Source organism: Xyrauchen texanus, chromosome 7, assembly GCF_025860055.1.
Source record: "Xyrauchen texanus isolate HMW12.3.18 chromosome 7, RBS_HiC_50CHRs, whole genome shotgun sequence".
NCBI lineage: Eukaryota > Metazoa > Chordata > Actinopteri > Cypriniformes > Catostomidae > Xyrauchen > Xyrauchen texanus.
Genome location: NC_068282.1, coordinates 26,640,504 through 26,661,566, shown reverse-complemented (window position 1 = coordinate 26,661,566; position 21,063 = coordinate 26,640,504). Strand labels below are relative to the sequence as shown.

Genomic DNA, 21,063 nt, shown 5'->3' with positions numbered 1-21,063 from the left:
TAGGCAACACCATTCGCCACTGCTTCCACAGATGCAAGTTAAGACTTTACTATGCAAAGCAGTAGCCCTACATCAACACTGTCCAGAAGCACTGCTGACTTTTCTCGGCACAGTCTCATCTTAGATGGAAAGTAGAAAAGTTGAACCATGTTTTTTGGTACGATTTTGAGTCCACATTTAACTTTTTTTAAACAAAGTCGTTGTGTTCTCCGGGCCAAAGAGGAAAAGGACCATCCAAGATGTTAGCAGCGTCAGGTCCAAAAGCCAGTGTCTGTATAGGCCAGGGGTGTGTCAGTGCCCATGGCATCTGTGAGGGCACCATTAATGCACACAGATATGTACAAATTGTGGAGCAGCAAATATAAGAATCAGAAAGAGCTTTATTGCCAAATATGCTTACACATACAAGGAATTTGTCTTGATAACAGAAGTTTCCAGTGTACAAACAATACAACAACAAGACAGAGATAATAATAAACAAATAGAATAAAAATAAAAAGTGAATAGAAAATATAAGTATATATCGATATACTGTACACAAGAAGACATTGGATGAGGCCGATGACATTAGTGTCATTTGCAAACATCAGGAGCTTTACCAACAGGTCCTTGGGTGTGCAGTCAATGGTATACAGAGAGAAGAGTAGTGGGGATAGCACACATCCCTGGGGGAGAACAAGTGCTTATCATACATGTGCTGGAAGTGAATTTCCCCTGTCTCACTAGCTGCTGCCTGTCCATCAGAAACCTGGTGATCCACTGACAAACAGACATGGGAACATAGATTTGGTGTAATTTAGTCCGGAGGATAGCTGGGTTGATGGTGTTGATAGCCAAACTGAAGTCCACAAAAAGGATCCTTGCACATGTCCTTGGTCTTTCAAATGATGCAGGATCATCCACAGAACTGTTTGCTCAATAAGCAAATTGAAGGGGATCTAGCAAAGGTCCAGTGATGACCTTCAGGTGGGCCAACCAGTCTCTCAAATGACTTCATGGACACAGACGTCAGAACAAGGGATCTGCAGTCATTAAGTCCTAAGATTTGGGGTTTCTTTGGGACAGGAATAATGGTGGAGCTTATTAAGCAGCAAGGAACTTATTTACAGTCTTTACTACAGGTTTAGCTGATTTCAATTTCTGCCTGTAGGTTGGATGAACCAGACAGTTATCAGAGAGTCCCAAAGCTGCCCTAGGGACAGAGCGATATGCATCCTTTATTGTTGTGTAGCAATGATCCAATGTATTTCTGTCTCTGGAAGGGCATGTAATGTGCTGTCTGTATTTTAGTAGTTCACGTGCGAGGTTGGCTCTGTTAAAATTGCTGAGAATTGTAAAAAGTGAGTCTGTGCTCTGATTAGCTAGCTGTTGCAGTGCTGCATTCACACATGAATGTGGATGAATAGAAACACTCAGAATAAAAGAGGAAAACTACCATGGCAAATAACTCCTTTTTGGTTTTATTTGCATTTTTCATACTGTCCCATCTTTTTCAGAATTGAGGAAGCAGATCATCAAAATTAAATTTTGAATGGTTCTTTTTGGTTTTAGAACTGAGGATGGCAGGCCTCCAAAGATGATTGAAAATCCCCTTTATGGCTCTATGAGTGGATCACGAGGAGTCAAAGACCACCTCCATCCTCCAGACTCTTTTCCCAAAACAGAGCTTGATGTGGACTGGCAACCCCCAGTTCCGACCCCTCGGATCCGCTCCTTCACCTGCTCAGAAACCAAACCCCAGTCACCATCAACCACAAACAGAACCAATAGTAGCAGTGGTCTACAACCCCAGAACATCACAAAGAAGCCTGTAGTGCCTTCTCGCTCTGAAGGGGGCATGATTGGTCCTAACAGGCCTCCGGTGCCAGTGAAGTCTCGCACAGGTCAGCCACAAGAACCTCAACTAAAGCCCAGAGACTACAGAGACAGCTCAGAACTGCCTTCCAAGATACGGCCACCAGCCAGACCAGATCAACCCAAAGATGGTATGATAACTACTGTATATCCTCCACATTCCTTTCTTCTGGAAGACTGTGAATAGTCTGTCATATAAGGTCTGTCGATGATACTAAATCACCTGCTGGCCAACCTATTAAGGTTATGTATGACTTTCTGTCTTATGCAGTGAATATCTCAGCTCTGTAGGTCCATACAATGCAAATGAATGGTGATCATGCCTTTGAAGCTCCAAAAAGGAGATCAAATCAGAATTAAAGTAATCTGTTTGACGCCAGTGGTTTAATCATTGTCTTCTAAAGCGATCCAGTTGGTTTTGGTTGAAAACAAACCAATATATAACTGCTTTTTCTTTGTACATCTTGACAGCAGCCTCCTTGTTGATCGTGCTTTCAAGCTGTGTAATCAAGCTTGAAATCACGATGGTGCTGAGAGACTGCAATGGCAAGACCTACACTGAAAAAAGAGTTATATTTTGGTTTGTTCTCAGCTAAAACCAACTGGATCACTTCAGAAGACATTGATTAAACCACTTGTATGGATTACTTTAATGCTGACTTTATCTCCTTTTTGGAGCTTCAAAGGCCTGATCACCATTCACTTGCATTGTATGGACCTAAAGAGCTGAGATACTCTTCTAAAAAACTTTGATTGTGCTCAGAAGAAGAAAGAAAGTAATACACATCTTAGATGGCATGATGGTGATTAACATGCAGTGGCAGGTACACAAACAGTTTCTATACAATAAATCTGACTGAATCAAGACTTTTAATCATATAGCATATGTTAATTTATATTCTGCAATTTTATGTTAGGTTCTGTTCCATGTAAATTAATATCCATTTGGATGTAAATGTGGTCCTCATCATGTAAATTAGAATGACTGACTCCTGATAACCATTTTATAATTGATTTTTAAAGAAAATCGGTAGATACCTAATAATGATTACATTTTCTGTTTAGAGCAGCAGCTCTGTTTCCCAGCAAAAACACTCTCATTGTGAAAGCACATTGTAAGCCTGCTATTGTAATTATGCAGCAGCTCTGCATATACTCTGCTTTGTGTATAGTGTGAAACGTGTGAGAATTAGGATTTGATATTATGATGCATTTATTTTTCTGCATATTAATTAAATATTTATTCAATATGTATACCCTCAGTGCATCAGGAGACACCACAGCCTCTGAAGACGGGTCGCCCTTTAAAATGATTTCCTATTGATGTGTCATGGCAGAAGAGATTTCAGGACATCTTCATGTCTGAACTTTGAGACTCTGGACTGGGCAAAAGACAGGACCTTCCTTATCTCTTGAGTACAAAAATGATTAAGTGCATAAATATAATAATAAAAAGAACTTATTTCACATATTTTACATTAATCAATACATCACCAAAATTACTAGGATTTATATTTCTGCACCAGCAGACACTGGCAGTTTCTTTCCACTCTGCCCATTTGCTGTACTGTAAATTTGTTCTGGCAAAGGGAATCTTTTGCTTTGATTTTCAAATTATGATGATGATGAATATTTCAGTGAATGTAACTATAAAGAGAGTATTAACTTCCATCAGCCTCTTTATTTTTCCTTGCTTTGAATATTGAATTGAAATTATTAAACAAGGATTTGTGAAAAGCTGTAAATTTCAAATAATCACCACGTGTTAAACGAAAGTTAGCAAATTAGCAATACCCCCTCTTTCCAAAACCCTGCACTCCAAAGATAACAAATGAGTCTTATTGACACAGACACAAAATAGAAGCTGTTGTCAAAAACAACAGCATATTAGCGCCCTCAACTGTTATGAACAACGTGGCATAAAAATCCCATTAAGCCTTAAAGCAGTGGTTCTCAATGTGTGCGGCGTGCCCCCTAGTGTGTGGAGGTATTGAAATTACTTCACACATATTCAACAAAATTAGTGGCAATACACACAAGACCCAATTTGCACAATTTATTCTCCTCTACCTTTTCTCCTGCCTTGTTTAAACTTTCACCAGACACTGCTTCGCTTCCAGCTTTCCACAGCCCAAAGCGTTTAGTCAGTGTCAAGTGCAATGTCAGTTGCGCTTATGTAAACAAAGATCTTGTGCGCACCAGTTTCAAATGGGGTAAAGATTAATTGATACTTAAATTTCAGTCTGTTCCTCACACAACACTATCAAATGGCTTCAGAAGAATTTATATTTAAGGAACGAGTGTTATGTCCATGGTTATTTCAGTGGTTATTAGAGTTTTTCAGTATCATTAATCATGAGCTAATTATTGTCCAGAGGTCCGCTTCCGAAACAGCGTTAAGATGGCACTGTCACGTGATATGCTACTTTTCTCAGCACTGGCCAGGATGGGCCAATCACAGTCATTTATTACTACTGAAAGTTTACTGGAGTTTAAAAATGCTTTTATCCACCTTTTTCCTGAATGTGGAAGTGTCCCCCGATTCAACTGTTTTCAATTTCCGGTCTCCAGTGTTTTCACTCACATTGGCATATTTTCTTAGCTGCTAATGTAATGTTTAAAACAATTTGTAAAAATTGTCAGAAAAACATGCAGATACTTCACAGAGTTGAGATGACCATTTTTTATGCCTCCTCTGAGTGTGTAGATGGCATGAAGAGATGGTCCGCATTTAGTTACATTGATATCATTAAATATTCTGAGACGTTATGACAGCCAACATCTGCACAACTTGAGCCTGAACTTCATTTTTACACAAGTAACACTTAAATGTTTGGTGTTCTCCTCTAGTTTGCTCTTTTTCACAGTTTTTAATTGGCATCTCGAGACAAGGCTCGGCTCCTGCCAGCTATGCTAGGGTGGGCTGAGGGATACCATAGGTGGGTATTTGGGATGATTGTCAAGATCATAAGGCCCAATATAAGTATATTTTACACTCTAAAAAAATATATTGAAATAAATAAACTGACAAACATTGTATATTATCATAAGATTGAAGTGGGCCCTGACAACCTCCATCCATTACTAAGAAATACAACAAAACAATACACAGCCTTAAAGCAAATTACAAAGACAAATCAGAGTCCCCACGAATGCAGATGAGTGGAGATAAATAATATCAAGGAGGAAAGTAAGGATGGAGTGAAAGCAAATATATTAGATGGAGAGATCAATAATAATTCAGATTAAAAACTTAATATTTGACACAGATGGGAACTGCTTAAATAAGTAATTATATAATATTAAATGATGACAATTCTTTTCTGTTTGACAGAAATGTAATGAGCAATGATACTGCCCTACAAAGGCAAAACACAAAATTGAGTTTGACTGAAACAGGTCTCTGTTATGTTATGACCTGTCATAAGCCGAAATTCAGAGCATGTGTGAAAATGCACTAACTACAAAATCCACATCAAAATAATTCAAGCCATTTTCTCAGTTTCAATGTTAGTAAATGAGTATGGACTTTGTAGGGTAGTAAAGGGTATTGATATTGTTACCAGAGAAACTATATGTGTAAGTAATTTAGGTAATACAGGAATTTGGATGGATGGATGGATGGATGGATGGATGGATGGATGGATGGATGGATGGATGGATGGATTCATGGAAAGTAATGCCATGTACGCCAGAAGGTCATTTTCATGGCACAAATAGAGACGTTTCAAAATAAATGACAAACAATAAACAACAAACTATCACAGCACTATAAAAAAGATGTATAAGAGATGTAAGATGCAAGGACACACACAGCATCTCTCAGCGACAACGAACTAACAGGGAAAACAGAAGCATATGTTCCACAAAACACTGTATGTATCCAGACATAATCGCGAACGGTATGCTATCAGCTAATATTGACACAGAATCAACGGGACCCGGCACTACAGAGTAGCGTGGGACAAGTTTTGATTGCTGAGTGCAGGTGCAAGCGGGATGATGTGTGCGCAGGAGCGGAAAAAAGAAACGACTTGCACAACTCACACAATATAAATATCTAAAAATCAAAACAGCTGTTCCTCAAATGTATTTAAGGTACAGAGATAATGTTATTCGTGTTATTTGTCTATTGCGCAAGAGCAACAATAAATAAACTATTTACAGGCACAGGGTTTGTGGCTTATTCAAACAAATACTTCCTTGTGCTCCATGCAGCAGAAAGTACCTTAATGCTATACTGTATGTTAACGCTTTATTAAAGAAAGGTAAAAAAAAAAACTTTGCAACCAACCAAAGGTCATTCAGACATTTTGCAATGATAGAGTGTAGGTAAAACATGTTTTTCTCTCTCTTTCCATTTTTTTCCTGATAATGGAACAGGACAGAATCTTGTAGACCTCTCTACCTGCAGGCTTCTCTATCTCTACTTTATAATATAATTTAGGTCCAGTATTTCATGAACACCCACAGCACGATTTTGGGGAGCTGATGTGGAGGAAGATATTTGATAAGAGGAAGTGCCTGTGTTACATTAACAGCATCCACATGGCCACTGAGACACCACCAGGCATCTTTATGGGCACTAAAAACCTATGCATTGCACTAAAGTTCCTCTTATTACCATCCTTGCTCGCGACCTCTCTGACCCTCTGGTTGGCAGCAGCAGCTTCTATACCTTGCGTTCAGACCTGAGGAGGCGAGAGCATCAAAATTTGCTCTGGCTGCCCTGCCAACAATGCTATCGAAGATTCGTGGATGCTCTGACGTAGTTGAAATAGGCAGCAATGTTTGTTCGGAATGCTTGGTTTTGTGAACTATATTTAAAGGGGCCACAAAACATCCAGACATGTCGACCGGTATCTTTTTGCCGACCTATCACAAGTAGGGTATATCCTCAGGAAATCTTTTAAATGTGAAAGTAAGAAATCGATTGATGGCAGAAAGTAATTAAAATTATTGTTGTTCTTATTATTGCTTTTAACCGATGCACATATTAAAAATGTTTATTTAAAACCGTGTTTCCCTAATGTTTTATTGGGTGGGCAAGACACAGGTTTGGGCGGGCTCAGCCCACCCCTGCCCACAGTAGCGGTTTTAGGCACGGGCGAACCGGGCATTCGCCCGGGGCGGCATTTTTTCATGTCACATGGGGGGGGGGGGGCGGCACGAGCAGTTAAAAAAAATAAAAATAAAAATTGGCAAATTGGCGCCCCTGCGTGCTGAGAAGGTGCCGTGTGTGAGAAGGGGAAAGGGGAGGGGGGGCGCAGCAGGCAGGGGATAGTTCACCTCTGGGTGACTGACTGGGGGGTCCACTGTATAACAGAGCAATACTCTAATGAAATTAGTGGGCTAAAGTCAGTCACACTCGACTTTCTTCCAAATAATGCACATTTTATTCATAATATTATAAATACAGGCCTATAGTTCCTGCACATTTTTGTTTTTCTGTGTGAAATGGCTAATAAAAATAAGTAATACAAAACGATATGTGGTCACCTCACCAAGGTGAATTGGTTTAGTCTTGACTTCTGGCCGTGACTCGTAACGTGAGTGACAGTGTTGGGGGGTGGGGGATGGGAAATCTGTTGATTGTCGAGTGCCAAATAAACAGGGATGGATAGGAAAAGTTCAAAGCCATCAGGTGCACAATTTAGAAAAAAAAGAAAAGAAGAAGAGGAGAAACGAGCAAAAGATAAAGGTATGCAACTATGTTCTCTCTGTGATATGATTACGGTATCCATGTTGTCATGAATGAAGGGCTAATGTTAATTGTTGGTAACTCTTACGTTTGTTAGCCTATTTGCTATGATGCTTGCTATGCTTATACAACAATAATTCAGTTTTAAGTCAACAAACACGAGATCTAATTTCACCATAATATTGTGCTTTGCAACCAAACTGTTACAAGTTCAATTATTATTTATTTCCATCAGTTGGGTTACGTTAGGCCCTGTAATTAGCCAACGGAATTTTTTTTTAATCTGTAGGTAGTTTCAAAGAGACGACATTTGCTATTTATTTACTACTTATTTGCTACATGACACATGCCATGAATATGAAGGAGGTTTTTATGCATGTTTATGAAAACTGTCATTAAGTGTCACTCGCTCAATTATGACATTTTTAATGCAAATATGACATTATTTGTTTGAGATGCCTTTGTTGACAACTTGACATTACCAAGACATCATAACCTGTCATAAATATGTCATAAAAAAACATGACATAGCAGATGAATTATTAAACTTAAGAAACTACTTAGCTTTATGAGTCAACATTACATTAAACTAAAGTTGATCAAGTCATACCTGAGATCAACCATGTCCCAGGAACGGCTCACTGGCCTCACTGGCCAATAGGGGAGCAGATTTCATACGATGACATCATTGATGAAGGTGGTCTCGCCCAGGGTGCAATTCAATGTAGAACCGCCACTGCCTGCCCATGCCTACATTCGGCCCAGCTCGAGACCAGAAATACAAAGCAGGCAATTAGAATCATCATGGCGCCGCCTAGTGGATGCTCAGGAAAACTGTGGACTGCTGAGGTGGATTTCCATTCACAGGAATGAATTCTTGCAATTATTAGTTTTTATATATATATATAAAATAATAATAATAATAATAATAATTAAGTATATTGACAATTAATTTTTTTTATATATTTATGTAACACAAAGCATGCATAAAATAACAGAACAATGTTGTCATTGTGACAAATGTTCATTTATTCACATCCTTTTTTAATGAAGTGTAACTTCTCATTTAGTTTTCGTAGTAATTTTAAATAAAACTTTTTTTGGTTTGTGTGACAAAGTTGAAAGACTATGCTGTATATTTTGTATATTTCAATCATTTTTTAATTTCGATTTTAGAAGAGCTCTGTCGGGTCCTTATAATAGAAGTACAAAAGTCACATTTAGGCTGCATAAATGTAATCCACATGATTCCAGACAACTACATTATTAGCTTTAGCACTTCCATCCAGGTTACTGATGCTGTTTGAAATGGCCGAAATCTTGCGTGACGTTCATTCTTCTGTTGTAATTAAGCGCCGATTACGAATTCTCGCTTGAACTTGCCGACGCGCTAATGTCACGCTTTGCGTCAGCTGCTGGCAGGAAGCTCTTTTAAAAGTTTATTTATTTTTTACACAAACTTAGCGATTTGCTTCAGAAGACATTCATGAATAGACTGGAGTCGCATGGATTCATTTTATGCTGCCTAAATGTGACTTTTTGACCGTCAAAGTGCTGGCACCTATGTAGCCTATATTTCTATTAAAAGGACCTTCTTCTAAAATTCTTAATTTGTGTTCTGGTGAAGAAAGGCACATCTGGGATGGCATCAGGGTAAGTGAATAATGAGAGGATTTTTGGGTGAACAATTCTTTTAACAGTTCACTGAGAAAACGTGCAAAATGATTAGCATCAGACAAAGCGTAAGATCCATTGGGTCCACTTTCCCTAGACTGTTCAGTTAATTTTGCTAGTGACGATTGCTAGTGACGATTTCAGGAAAAAAAAAAAAACCTAGCTTAGTGCTTCTGGGCTAATATTGTGCTAATCAAATCATGGTTATTTTTATACCATAATGAATTCTATGTAATTTTGTACCTGAATACATTTTCCGTGGCACAACAATCAGTGAACCTGAAATGTAAAAAAAAAAAAAAAAAAAAAAGAAGAAGAAGAAAGCACAGAAGAAAAAAAAAAATACTTTCCTCTTTTCCCATGTACTTCTCTTCTTCACAGTCAGATAGAAATGGATACTCCCTACTAGGTCCAATTAAACATGTACAGTTGCCTAGATACACTACCCACAGTGCATAAACAAGCATGCACATGGTATATAGCCTATTAGAAATGATTATTTTTTTTTTTTCAAAGTTCTAAAGTAAACCTTATAAAGTACATCCGGTACATAAAATGTGTACATCAACGAGTGCGAGCATAGTTTTACATGTACGACTACTGTAAAAACATTCAGAACACCCCACACACTTAAGATGGCATAATGGAGAGAAAATAAACTCATAATATTAGCATAACACACCTATGTAAAATGGGCAAATATGAGAAATGATAAGCAGCTGGGATCGGATCATGGAAAATCAAACATACGTAATAGCCTACATTTTACCCAGGTAGAAATTGGAATTTAGCTGTATATATATATATATATATATATATATATATATATGCTTCCATCTGCTGGTGAGGGAGGGAATTACATATCTCGCGTGTTAGCAAGCACAATGTGCGTAGAATAGTGCATGTTTCTTGAATAAATGTAATTCTATTAAAACACAATACATTTTTTTTTTTTTTTTTTTTTTACTTTTATCTATAAGATTCTTTTGTTCATCTATTTCTTAGTGTTTAGAGGTGCAGGGGATACATTCAGAGATGCATACAGATGACGGATAATCTTTCCTCCAATGGGACCGGCTCGTCTTCATTCCTCTAGCCAATAGAAACACTATGCGAATAGTTATTGCGGCGTTTGATGACGTTTGTTGTCTGAAGCACAAACCCGCGTGAAAATGGTAGGTGTTGCTTTTTTGTTTTTTCCCCTCCGACGATCATATGTCCTGGTTTCCCCAAAAAGCCATATAGCTCCTTTAGCAACATTGCATTGGTTAGTGTTCACTGTTGTTGGTGAGTAAAGAATAATGACCGCAGCTTTACCTCGAGAAGCTACTAACAGTCCAGCTAGCATTCTAGTTAGCCCAAAAGACATGCAATCTCGGACCAAATTATGATAATTTTAATTAACGTTCCTATTGAACAAACTCTAACACCAAACCATTTTATGTCATAGAAAAGTGGTTCATAGTGCAGAGTGAGAGTAATCTGCTATTTGATGGTTTCTCTCAATGTGTCTGGCGTTTATGTTAAACTTTATAACGAATTTCACATGTCACAATTTAATATCGTTTAATAATTATTCGTCTGCGTTGTCATATCAGGCTGTATTTTGAATCTAACTCATGCACATCATATTTAATTCCTTAGCTGTTCTACTCGTTCTTTAAGTCTTTGGTAGGCAAAGATGTTGTGGTGGAGCTCAAGAATGACTTAAGGTGAGTACTTTTCACTTTCCATTACAAAACATATATGTATTTTTTTGTATTTTATTTTTTATAATATTACTGCAAATTGCAGGTAGTCTACTGTATGTGGTAACTCATTACATGTTGGTTTTAAACTTTGCAGCATATGTGGAACGTTACACTCCGTAGATCAGGTATTTTTTATTTTTTTGCATAGCACAAGAAATTAAATATAATACAAAGTTTTTTTTTTATTATTATTATTTTATTAAACCTGCTCCTCCTTTACAGTATCTGAACATCAAACTGACAGATATCAGTGTCACGGATCCAGAGAAATATCCCCATATGGTGAGCATTACTCAACTTGGTTACACCTGTAATTGTTTTTGTGCATATATAGCATATTTGACTCAAATATGTTTATTTAATGTAAGAAATTAAATAAAATCTGATGCTTACAAAACCAATACCAAGCCACTTCCATACAAGGATGGTAATCAGAAATAAAATCAGACTTTTTGTAATGTGTGTGTGTGTCTGTCTGAATGATCAGATCGGATTTGAAGTACTTTCTTTTACCATTCACAATGTGTGTATCATCATACAAAGTGTGCAATGCAGAGCACAACAGTGCCCGCCCACTTTTTCAGCCATCTGGGATCCGGAAGTATTTTTCCCATAAACTTTTCAAAATAGTTGCAGCCATGTAAGCCTTGAAACCAATCCAACTGGCTCTGAGGTAAATCACAGCATCACTAACTTTGTTTTGAGGCAAAAAAAAAGTATTTGAAAACCAGACAAAAAGACAAAGGCTGTGTACTTACCATCTTAATATAATCTCATAAAGCATTGCGATTGAGGTCATTGAAAAAAAATAATGTGGGAATATATAAAACTATTAATTTTTAGATTGTTGATTACAAGTATTGAAACAATATATTTTACGTTAATTATGAAATATTCACGATCCCGGATCCGGGATTTAAAATTACGTCAGTAATAATGTACTTCCAATTTTAAATGTATGCGGAGGAGTTATAAGCTCATATCTGGTACCATTTGAAAGCTTAGAATGTCTACTTTCTTGAGATATGCATCACTTTGGCATTTGTTTTACACTAAGTAACTTATTTACAATAAATTACATAGTTCCACCCATCAAAAGTCGTGTCATAATTATGTATGCTTTTGAATACGCATATTTCTCATATCGCTCAAATATGACGCACATGTACAAACCATGTATCAAATGAAAGCTCTCATTGCCAGTAAGAAGTTCCAATAAGTCTTTTTATTGAGGTATAATCACATATCTAATACACTTCGAATGAATCATGAAGTATACAATCAACATTTGTAAACATACAAGTGAAATTATTGAATATTTGCCGTGCTACTCGCACTAGACAGCAGTTAGCCACAAATGCTACATAATCCTTTACCTTAGGTTATTCTCTGCAAAATGAGCCGTTTTTCAGTGTTTTCTGTGGTTGTGTGCCCAAGTAATCCCTCGATATGTCACACGAGTGCAGAAACACCACAAAGTAATGTTATATGATATTCAACAATCCAGGAAAATAAGTAAACATCCGATCCGGATAAAGCATATATTGCCGTAAAGCTTAGACCCTCTGCTTTCCGGCAATGTCTCTCAAGATCAAATAGACCAATCAGGGGCTGTGATATTGCATCCAGACTGTGAAGTGATCACTAGGTAGGTTACGTCGCAAAACACACAGACGCTGCCTCACCAGACACCAGAGCGCATATTTACCACTTTCAACAGTGTTTTATGTAATGACAAAGGGTTTTCTGTAACATTACACTGGGATTTTGCATTTATAGCACTGTATATGGGTATGGGGAGACTTTAGATTTGGGTAGGCAGAAAGTACACCAAAAAAAGGTAATATTCCTCCCTTCAAATAAATTGAAATAGATATTAAACAAAACATGATACAGACAAAATTCCTTTTTCAGGTATTTGCTGACATCTAGTGGAAACAGCCAAAACTGTCTGCTTGCTGCTAGGGTTTACAGGGCTTGAGTTATACACTTTCAAAAATGAATTTATATAAAAAAAAATCAAAAAGCACCTCTTTTTTTAGGAGGGTTATTACTGTTCAGACAACATATATTTTTTTTTTTTTTAATTTTTAGCAGTGTTTTATGCAACTTCAAAGGGTTTCCTGTAAAATGACACCAAAACTGTGTATTTAGGCCAAAGTATGTGGGAATGGGAAGCTTTTTAATTTGGGTAGGCCAAATCCAGGCGGAAATCCCCCAAAATGGCAAGGATCTTAAGAGGTTAATGTTAGGTTAGTAGTTTAAGAGTGAAAAGACACTGGCTCGATTACGTCATTCACACTGCAGCATGGGAATGGTTGGTCGCTCCGAGGTACATTTCACGTGCTTTGTTCTCTGCGGTTCTCTGATTGGTGAAGCGTTCTCTGCTGGATAATGTTGTTATTTATAATGAAGTTGATTTAATGCAGGTGGATTGCTTCAATGGAAGCATATACCATTGATAAACAACCTTGGAGCTCAGGGTAGGTCTGTCTTTAAATATTTGTACGTTATTATTGAAAGTCAATTAGTTTATGGACAAAAATGTATGGCAGTTTTACTTCTGGAACCAGAGTGTAGTGTCTGGAGTGTAGCTGTGTCTGCATAACTAATTTTCACAAGCTCTTTTTCTCAAGTAGCAAACTGTGCTCACTATGGCATTCACTAGTGAATGAGTGAACAAATCAGTAGTTTTGGACACAGATGCATGAATGTGTAAAATGTTCCTGTCATTTATGTTCTCTCATGGTGCCTTCATGTGCTATCGGAATTACGAGTTTCCCACTCGGAAGTTGCACGTGAAAGACCCCTCAAGTTGTAATTATGACTGGGAAACTAAGATAATTATGATACCCGAGTTTCCCAGATGGGAGGAGTCGGAAACTTTTAACCTGGTGTAGGAGAATAGTGTGAATGACAGGTTTTAATATTTTTTCTAAATACAGCTAATTTTTAGTGCTTGCTGTTTTGGTCATATTCATTTATGTATATCAGCAACAATTTGATGCTTGCTGTACGTTTTACACCGTGAAAATTCCATTATCGTCGGAGATGTATTATGGTGTCAAAATAAAAATTCCTTATGAAATATGTATAAATAAACCTGGTGTCTATGTGTCCTGTTATATTTTACAACAAAGCACTTGAACCCGACATATTCGTAATTACCACTTCAGAAGTAGGATAATTCGGATAGTACACAAAGGCAGCACCATTTGACGCCTGAGATTAACACCATGGAATAGGGTCATGATAGACTTGAGCAGTGAGTTTTTGCACTTACTGCTTAGCATGAGAGAGTCTATGGGCAACGTGTTGGTGAATTCATCATTACTGAAGCAACCAATGTAGATACAGAAATACTGACTACAATGTCTGAACAAATGGATTAGATTTGATCACATTTAATCAAAATGAAAGTATGAAAAGTTTATTCCTAAAGATCAGATTTTAAAAACAGATTTTGTGTGCAGTATAAAGCAAGCCAAAAGTTCCAAATTTGTTTTCTGAGCTCAGAATCTCTTATGAGTGGGTCAAGCATGAATTGTAATGAGCTTATTGACCAAGTGCTATGCCAATAGATCTACGTAACAGACCCATTGTACAAACACATTACATTTTCTAGCTGTGAGAGGGAAAACAATGTATAATTTAAGGTCAATGTAATCAACTTTAATATTGCTGCGTTGGGTTTTTTTTCTTCTTCAGTTGTCAGTGAAAAACTGCTTCATCCGTGGGTCAGTGGTGCGGTATGTTCAGCTTCCTGCAGATGAGGTGGACACACAGCTGTTACAGGACGCCGCACGCAAAGAAGCTATGCAACAGAAGCAATGATGTGTCCATACTGGGAATAGTTTTCTTTTTGTTCACAGTTATTTTTGTTGAACTGTTAAAAAGTAATCGGTGGTGCATTGTAGATTAAAAATCTTTTTCTTACCTGAAACTGTATGTAAATGTGTAACCTGTGATTCTTTTGTATGTTTTTTGCCTTTTTGAGGCATAAGTCCTGTAATGAGAGGCTGTGAGATTTTCTTTGGTTGTATGATTTTAATGATTGTTTTGAAAGGTTCTGCGCTCCACTGAACTGACTAGGTTGTATTTTTGTTAAGTTCTACAGAAATGCAGGAATAAAAATGTTTCTACCATTGTGTCTATGATGGAAAAGAATCTGTCTCAGTTGTTTCAGTTCAATACAGCATACATTTAGTTGTCCTCGTTTCTTCTTAAAAAAAAACAAGTAAAAAAGGACCAAAAATCGAGCTTACAGTGATGCACATTGTGCAATGTATTGTTGATAAAAACATTCATTAACTATTGTTATTACACAGGAATGACATGGTAAAATATGAACAAGTGTAATTACATAGTAATAGTTATTTTATAAAAACGTGATTCACATTAAGGGATTAATTTAACTAATCTTAACACCATTATACCATCTATATATTACACTGAATAAATCATTACACTCTAACTAGACTACATATGATTAAAGGAGCATCCCATACCTTTTCAGCAAAATCTATATTATCTCCAGAAATATTCATGTATCAACAAACAAGGATTTCATTAAGTATGGTTCATTTTTATATGATTTCATGGTTTGGAATGGTGGGTTTCTGCTGACATTTATTTAATGTGATCCCTATCAAGCAAGGTTGAAAAACTATAAAGTGCTCTTAATCTTTTTTTTAGGGAAATGAGGTTATCTGCTGCTGAGAAGCAGCGCCAGTACAGGGCTCGGCGTGATGCTGATCCTGAGAGAAAGGCTGCGTATTTACAGAAACACAGAAGGACGTGGCATGAGGACGAAAAGCTAGGAAAGGTGAAGACAGTGAAAGATTTAAGTGAGGGGGAGAAGAGAAGGAAATGAGCATATTGGAGAAAAGCCCAACACCAGTCCAGAGAGAGAAAGCAAGTGATAGATAACCAGGTTACTCCGAGTCCTGAAGTTGATCCACAGCCTCAGATGTCAAGGTAGAGATTTTGTGAACAACATTCAGAAAATAGTTTTAACAATAGATTTGATTATGAAATTATGGTGAAAAGACTAGAGTAATTGCTGGTCATCCTAATTCTGTCCAGTGAGCGTAAATGAAAACACATGATCAATGAAGTAATGCTTTGTGTATCATATCAGACAGAGAATTGCTGGAAGGAAGAAAGTCCAGAGAAGGGAGTCAAAATTGTACAGGGAGATTCAGGCTTTGAAGGAATCACTCAAACAACAGAAAAGACAAACAGACAAATACAGAAAAAGATATGCAAGACTACAGAAAGATTCAGACTCACACAGAACAAAAACCAAGTGCCTTTTAGGAAGGTTTCCTGTGCCTCGAGAAGTGCACAGAACGTTAGTTTTCCACCATGCCCTAGTGGACAACATCCACAAAAAGTACGCCTCTACCAAACACAAGAAATCTAGACAGGTAATTGCAGCTGTAGTGTCAGGAAGCATATAAGTTAAAAAAAAGATTTCAGGAGACTCTAGCAATTTCGAGAAAACAGCAGAACCAAGATGATATATCCATAATCTCCAACAAGATGAAGTACAGATCCCTATGTTTTAAACAGCATGACAAACTTATGTCCTTCTGGACAAGGGATGACAACGGTCGCCTAACAGCTGGAAAATTGCAAACAATTACAAGAGGAAAGATAAAGAAACAGAAAAGGTTCCTAAATGACACTATGAAAAACCTGCATAGGAAATTCCTCCTTGAGAGCCCCAACAACAGCATTTGCTACACTTTGTTCTGCCGTATGCGGCCCTTCTGGGTGGTCCAGCCATCCATTGCAGACAGAGAGACCTGCCTCTGCAAGGTACATGAGAATCTCTGTTTTCTTGTAGAAAGCTACATTCTCTCCGACTCATTGGAAGCACTGACTTGGAGAAAATGGCAGAGTCAATATGCTGTGACTCAAACTTGAAGGACTGCATGTACAATGAATGTCCCAACTGCAAAGTTAGAGACTTTCCAGCTGCAACTGAGGGGGATTTGCAAGCAACTGTTTTTTTTTTCACACAGTGGACAATAGAGAATGTTCTCAGAGAGAAAAAGAACAAGGAAGGTGAAAAGGAGAAAGTGTCTGTCAAAACAACAGTGAAAAAGACGAAGGAGAGGACTTTGGAGAACCTGCTAGAGCTCTTCCAGTGCCAACTTAAAAACTTCAGAAGACACCTATTTAACATAAAACGGCAATTCACATACCACCAGGAACTAAGGAGAAGTATGAAAGATCATGAATGCTTAATTCATGTAGATTTATCCGAAAACTATGCTTGTAAGTACTCCTCTGAAATACAAGCTGTACACTTCGCTTCGAACCAGCAGCAGGCAACACTTCACACTGGAGTTCTACATGTTGGTGGAGTGGAAGAACATGTGTGCTTTGGCTCAATCAGCTCATCAAAAGAGAAAGGCCATATGGACCCATCTTTCCCCAATCCTCGAACTGGTCAAGTCTTCCTATCCCAATGTGACTGTGGTGCATTTCTTCAGCGATGGGCCATGCACACAATACAGGCAAAAAGGCAATTTTTATCTGTATTGCACTAAGCTGCAGCAATATGGGTTCCAAGCAGGCACCTGGAACTTTTTTGAGGCGAGCCATGGCAAGGGTGCTCCGGATGGAGTCGGAGGCCTCCTCAAAAGGACTGCTGACTGACTTGTCAGCCATGGGAAAGACATCCCAAATGCTGAGCTCTTCTTCAATGCACTGGTGGATGCACAGACCTCAGTAAAACTGTTCTACATAAATAATGTAGATGAAGCCACAAAGAATATACCACATAGTCATCCGGTGGTACCATCAACCATGCGCATTCACCAAGTGGTAACAGTTACCCCAAGAAAAATCAGTTACCGAGATCTGAGCTGCCTTTGCTCAACAAGACAGACCATGGAGTGTCAATGTGATGGCACAAAAACGTTTACCTTTGAGGTTCAGGCAACAGCACCCACACAGAAGAATAACAGTGAAGACCTGCCTGAAATTTCTTGGCAAAACCCAGACATCATTGGCCAGTGGTGTTCTCTCAAATATGATGATGATATTTATCCTGGCATTATTCAAGAGGTGACTGAAACGCATGTCAAAGTCAAATGTATGCACCGGATTGGAGTCAACCGCTTTTTCTGGCCAACACGGGATGATGTCCTATGGTATTTGCATGATGACATCATCAAGATGATTCCTCCTCCAACTTTTGTGACCTCACGTCGAGATCATGTGGAGATCGACAGAGACATATGGTCCAAGATCTCAGAAATGTGAACATTCGGAAATCAAAATAAACAAGAAAGGACAAAAGAAACTGGAAGATGAAATAGTCCTTTCCAACTCATCCTACTTATAGTCTGTTTTGTGACTGAGTGTAACCCGGGAACACACACACACAAGATGAGACAGTCACAATGTCGGTGAAAACTGCTTTTAATGATTATTAAAAGCAGTGCAGGCAAAAGCACACCACAGGGCAAATACAGAGAGAGTAGTCGAGGGAAGCGTTGGGTCAGAAGCCGGGGAATCAAAGATATAACAAGGGGTCGAAGACGGGAAAACAGTTAACAAGTAGGGCTGACGAACAAAAGCGAGACGAAGGGAACAATGACGGGAACGAGAAGAATAGGGAGTTGGCAAGCTAAGAGGTAACGAGAACTGAAACTAGATGAGACTAGCGGGGCAGAACTAGACGGGACTAGCGGGGCAAAGCACGGAAACTAAACACACAATAACCAACACCCGTGAAACGGAAGTGCTGGGTATTTATAGGGAAGGTGCAGGTGTAGACAATAACAGGGATTGGGACTGTGGCAGGTGTAACTAATGTGTGGGAGTGCAGAAGATTGGAGGCGCGTGTGTGAAAGTGGTCATAATGTTCTGGCGTGAAGCGGGCATGTGAGTCAGAGGAGGGAGATAGCCCACGAGCGAGAGCTCGCGAACAGCACCAAGAGCGTGAGTGCTCGTGGGAGGAAAAAGAGCGCACGAGCCCAGGGGCGGAGCGAGGGAGCGGGACGCGAGCACGCCAGCCGAGTGCAAGCGTCGGCGCGCCGAGGAAGCGGAGGAGCTGGGTTCGTGACAGTACTCCCCCTCTGAATAGGAGCTGGCTCCTGAGCAGCCACGCTGCGGCCGCGCAGGAGCGCTGAGGGGACAGAAACGAGCGTGTGAGCTCGCGGGGAACAGAACGAGCGGCGTGTGAGCTCGCTGGGGGCAGAAGGCACAAAGGGAATGAAACAGTCCATCGGGGTCAATGGGCAGTATAAGGCAAGGTCAGGGGAACATAGTGGACAGGCGGGTGGTCGGGAGGTCTAGGGGGCAGCCATAGGGCAGAGACTAGGTCAGGGGCCTGGAAGGCGACTGGAGGACAGGGACTGGGTCCGGGGGTCTGGAAGGTGACCACCGGACAGGAATAGGGTCCGGAGGCCAGGGAAGAGGCCACAGGACAGGTAGAGGTCAGGAGGCCACCGGACAAGGTCAGGAGGCCAGGAAGAGGCCAGGGGCAGGGAGAGGAACGGTCACAAGAGGAGCAGGCAAGACCCAGTGAGGAAAGGTTTCAGGGGGCGGAGCCGTGAAAGGCGGAGTCGTGGAGGACTCCAGGGGCGAGGCCCTGGTGGGCTCTGGAGGTGGAGCCGAAGGAGGCTTTAGGGGCGAAGGCCTGGACGGCTCTGGAGGTGGAGCCAAGGGGGGCTTTAGGGGTGAAGGCCTGGAAGGCTCTGGAAGTGGAGCCCATGGAGGTGGCGCCGTGGGAGGCTCCAGAGGTGAAGCCCTGGAAGGCTCTGGAGGCAGAGCCGAGGGAGGTGACGCCGTGGGAGGTGGCGCCGTAGAAGGCTCCAGGAGTGAAGCCCTGGTAGGCTCTGGAGACAGAGCCGAGGGAGGTGACGCCGTGGGAGGTGGCACCGTAGAAGGCTCCAGGAGTGAAGCCCTGGTAGGGTCTGGAGGCAGAGCCGAGGGAGGTGACGCCGTGGGAGGTGGCACCGTGAGAAGGCTCCAGGAGTGAAGCCCTGGTAGGTTCTGGAGGCAGAGTCGAGGGAGGTGACGCCATGGGAGGTGGCGCCGTGAGAAGGCTCCAGGAGTGAAGCCCTGGTAGGCTCTGGAGGCAGAGCCGGGGAGGTGACGCCGTGGGAGGTGGCGCCGTAGGAGGCTTCGGGAGGCCGAATCTCTAGAAGGCTCTGGAGTCTTTGGGAGCAGAGCCATGAGAGGCTCGGGAGGTGGAGCCGTAGGGAGGCTCTGGAGGGGAGCCGTAGGAGGCTCGGGAGGCGGAGCCGGGAGGCTCGAGGCAGGAGGCTCGGGAGGAGCCGAGAGCCTAGTGGCGAGCCCTGGGAGGCTCGGGAGGTGGAGCCGTAGGAGGCTCTGGAGGGGAGCCGTAGGAGGCTCGGGTGGCGGAGCCGTGGAAGGCTCGAGAGGCGGAGCCCTAGGAAGCTCTGGAATCTTTGGGAGCAGAGCCATGAGAGGCTCGGGAGGTGGAGCCGTAGGAGGCTCTGGAGGGGGAGCCGTAGGAGGCTCGGGAGGCGGAGCCGTAGGAGCCTCTAGTGGCCGAGCCCTGGGAGGCTCGGGAGGTGGAGCCGTAGGAGGCTCTGGAGGGGGAGCCGTAGGAGGCTCGGGAGGCAGAGCCATAGGAGGCTCGGGAGGCAGAGCCCTGGGAGGCTCGAGAGGCTTGAGGGGGGGAGCCTTGAAAGACTCGAGAGACGAAGCCGTGAGAGGCTTGAGGAGAGGAGCCATGAAAGACTCGAGGGGCGGAGCCCTGAGAGGCGGAGGAGCCCTGAGAGACTCGAGAGGCGAAGCCGTGAGAGGCTTGAGGGGTGGAGCCATGAAAGACTCGAGGGGTGGAGCCCTGAAAGACTCGAGAGGCGAAGCCGTGAGAGGCTTGAGGGGTGGAGCCATGAAAGACTCGAGAGGCGAAGCCGTGAGAGGCTTGAGGGGTGGAGCCATGAAAGACTCGAGAGGGGACGCCCTGAGAGGCGGAGGAGCCCTGAGAGACTCGAGAGGCGAAGCCGTGAGAGGCTTGAGGGGTGGAGCCATGAAAGACTCGAGGGATGGAGCCCTGAGAGACTTGAGGGGTAGAGCTCTGGGAGGCTCGTG

General features: G+C 41.1%; 2 protein-coding genes across 3 annotated transcripts in view; both read left to right on the top strand.

Moving 5' to 3' along the window:
- Window positions 1–3,523, top strand: part of LOC127646668 (phosphatidylinositol 3,4,5-trisphosphate 5-phosphatase 1-like) — a 33,067-nt gene extending 29,544 nt beyond the window's left edge. For both annotated transcript variants that reach the window (XM_052130467.1, XM_052130466.1), the window contains 2 exons: window positions 1,552–1,985; window positions 3,118–3,523. In XM_052130467.1, the coding sequence (XP_051986427.1) occupies window positions 1,552–1,985; window positions 3,118–3,167 (484 nt within the window). In that variant the 3' untranslated portion in view covers window positions 3,168–3,523. The remainder of the gene's footprint in view (window positions 1–1,551; window positions 1,986–3,117) is intronic.
- Window positions 3,524–10,347: 6,824 nt separating this feature from the next.
- LOC127646896 (U6 snRNA-associated Sm-like protein LSm2) lies at window positions 10,348–15,137 on the top strand. Its single transcript, XM_052130847.1, has 5 exons — window positions 10,348–10,404; window positions 10,874–10,941; window positions 11,075–11,105; window positions 11,203–11,262; window positions 14,689–15,137. Exons 1-5 carry the CDS (start codon window positions 10,402–10,404, stop codon window positions 14,812–14,814), a joined length of 288 nt encoding a protein of 95 aa, XP_051986807.1. The 5' UTR covers window positions 10,348–10,401; the 3' UTR covers window positions 14,815–15,137.
- Window positions 15,138–21,063: the final 5,926 nt, after the last annotated feature.